This window comes from Nansenia antarctica (assembly GCF_963989245.1).
Source record: "Nansenia antarctica genome assembly, chromosome: 20".
Taxonomy (NCBI): domain Eukaryota; kingdom Metazoa; phylum Chordata; class Actinopteri; order Argentiniformes; family Microstomatidae; genus Nansenia; species Nansenia antarctica.
In genome coordinates this window covers 3,560,381-3,562,880 of record NC_137693.1, presented here as the reverse complement: position 1 = coordinate 3,562,880, position 2,500 = coordinate 3,560,381, and the positions used below count along the sequence as shown (strand labels likewise).

At 41.3% G+C, this 2,500-nt stretch overlaps 1 protein-coding gene across 1 annotated transcript in view; it reads right to left on the bottom strand.

Annotated features, from left to right (window-relative positions):
- Positions 1–2,500, bottom strand: part of cadm2a (cell adhesion molecule 2a) — a gene marked incomplete at both ends in the record, with an annotated part of 267,534 nt that overhangs the window by 48,465 nt on the left and 216,569 nt on the right. Inside the window, one exon of the mRNA XM_080549639.1 lies at positions 498–650. Coding sequence (XP_080405765.1) covers positions 498–650 — 153 coding nt within the window. The remainder of the gene's footprint in view (positions 1–497; positions 651–2,500) is intronic.

The window sequence follows — 2,500 nt, the reverse complement described above, 5'->3', positions numbered from 1 at the left end:
GCAGGGGGGTAGAGTTTGTCTTATAGTCCCGTGGAATATAATTAATGTTTATTTGTGAGCTGCGTTCAAACACTGCAATAGGATCGTGATGTGTGCGGGCGAGTCTTCTTTTTAATGAAATTCTAAAACCTGGGCGAAGTTGTTTGTTTGTTTGTGTGGGTGTGTGTGTGCGTGTGTGTGTGTGTGTGCGTGTGTGCGTGTGAGTGTGTGTGCGTGCGTGTGCGTGTGTGCGTGTGTGTGTGTGCGTGTGTGTGCGTGTGCGTGTGTGTGCGTGTGTGTGTGTGCGTGTGTGTGTGTGTGTGTGTGACTGTGTGTGCGTGTGCGTGCGTGTGTGTGTGTGTGTGTGTGTGACTGTGAGTGTGTGTGCGTGCGTGTGTGTGTGTGTGTGTGACTGTGTGTGTGTGTGTGTGTGTGTGTGTGTGTGACTGTGAGTGTGTGTGCGTGCGCGCGTGTGTGTGTGTGTGCGTGGGTGTGTGTGTGTGTGTGTGTGTACTCACCCAGGACGGTCAGGTAGGCCTTGGCTGTTTTAACAGGCATGGTGAACAGGGAGCAGGTGTACATGCCCTCGTCCCCCAGCGTGACCTCGCTGATGCTGATGGTCAGCTCCTGTGACGACGCGTGCACCAGCTCGATCCTGTTGTCCCTCAGGGCTGCAGACAGACAGAGAGAGAGAGAGAGAGAGAGAGAGAGAGAGAGAGAGACATCATATTGTTATTGGTATTATTATTAAAGCATTCGTAGGGTCCTTCATACACAGTACATCACAGTGTTTATATGACTTGGTGATCAAATCAAAGTTTAATAGTTGTATATATACAGTATATATATATATATATATAATATAATATATATAAATATATATATATGTTACGGTACATGTGGGAATACGGTACATGTGGGAAAACTACGATTAGGGTTAGGTACTATGTCCACTTGGTACATGCTGGCATGTCTAACCCTACCCCTAACCCTACCCCTAACCCTAATCCTAACCCTAACCCTACCCCTAACCTCAACCGTAGCACCCTAGCACCTAACCCTAACCCTAGTTTTCCCACATGTACCGTATTCCCACATGTACCGTAACATATATATATATAATATAATATATATATATTATAATAATACTATAATATGTCTAACCTTTATCTAAACAGGAAAAGTCTCTTTTACAAGAGTGTCCTGGCCAAGGCAGGAAGCAGCACAATGAACAGGGTTGCAGACATACACATCAACTTATAACAGTTACAATGAAAATAAAGAATACATTACAGAATCATAAAACATAAAAAAAATATTCATCAACATTCGTCACAAGTCATCAACATCAGGAATTTCGGATTTCCAACTAAATTCAGATATAGGCAAAACATCAGAACTAGGCATTACAACCTGCGGTGTAAATGCAGCCTTAGAATTACTCGCAAAGATGCATGCAGGTGTATAACAGCACAGCACAGCAGACATGAAGGTGGCAGCAACAAGTCTCCTTTTGGCCTCAAAGGACAACCAAGTTTTTTCACCAATTCATGACGTTAGAATTATAAGGTTCTCCATTGACGTTAGAATTATAAGGATCTCCATTTTTGTAAAAAAAATAGTTTTTTTACATAATCTGATCCATTAGGTGTTTATTAATGCCTGTGTGGTGTTATTTTTAAAATGTTGACATTTTTGAGTTAGTAATTCATAAAATACAACGGTTCCATCTCACAAAACATAATGGAATGTAAAAACTTTGACGCTCAATATCTCTGAACTACCCTAAACGGAGATAGAACCTTCTCATTCTAAACGGAGATAGAACCTTATAATTCTAAGCTCACGAATCGCTGAACGTGAGGCTTAAAAGAGAGAGAATCATAAATTCCAATTCCTAGATATTTGTATTGAGATACAGACTTCATCTCAGAGCCCGAAAAAGTGGTGATAGATGGAAGGTTCAGTGGCTTTGATTCTGCAAATGAAAACATCACGAGATTTGTTTTGTCAAGTATTCAAATCACACAAGGCATGTCGTACAATATTAAAAACAAGGTGTCGCTGACAAAGAGCCTGGTTTGGTGAACACGCAGAGAAATATATCACAGTATCATCGGCATAAAAGTGGAAATTTGCATAGGAAACATATTTTGATCAAGACTGTTGTATACACAGGACACAGATGTAAACGGCTACAGTGCAATGCTTGATAACAAGGAAAACGCTTGATTGGAGAGCTTCCAAGGCTATTTCAGGCAATGGAATCTCCCTAAAGACTATATGAATCTATTTGATAATCAATAGTACCGTATGGGAAGAGGCCTAGCAAAGTGCTATAATGAGACCAGAGCAGAAATAGATGAGTCGAAATCACACGGTTTAACACGGTAGCTTCTGCAGGGGACAACAGCTCCCTGAGGAGAAGGGGAGAGCTGCTCCTGGTTATAATGGATGACTGACATCTAAACATTCATGTATTTCTTCATTCAAGACGTCGTTTAGACATGTAAATTGCCCA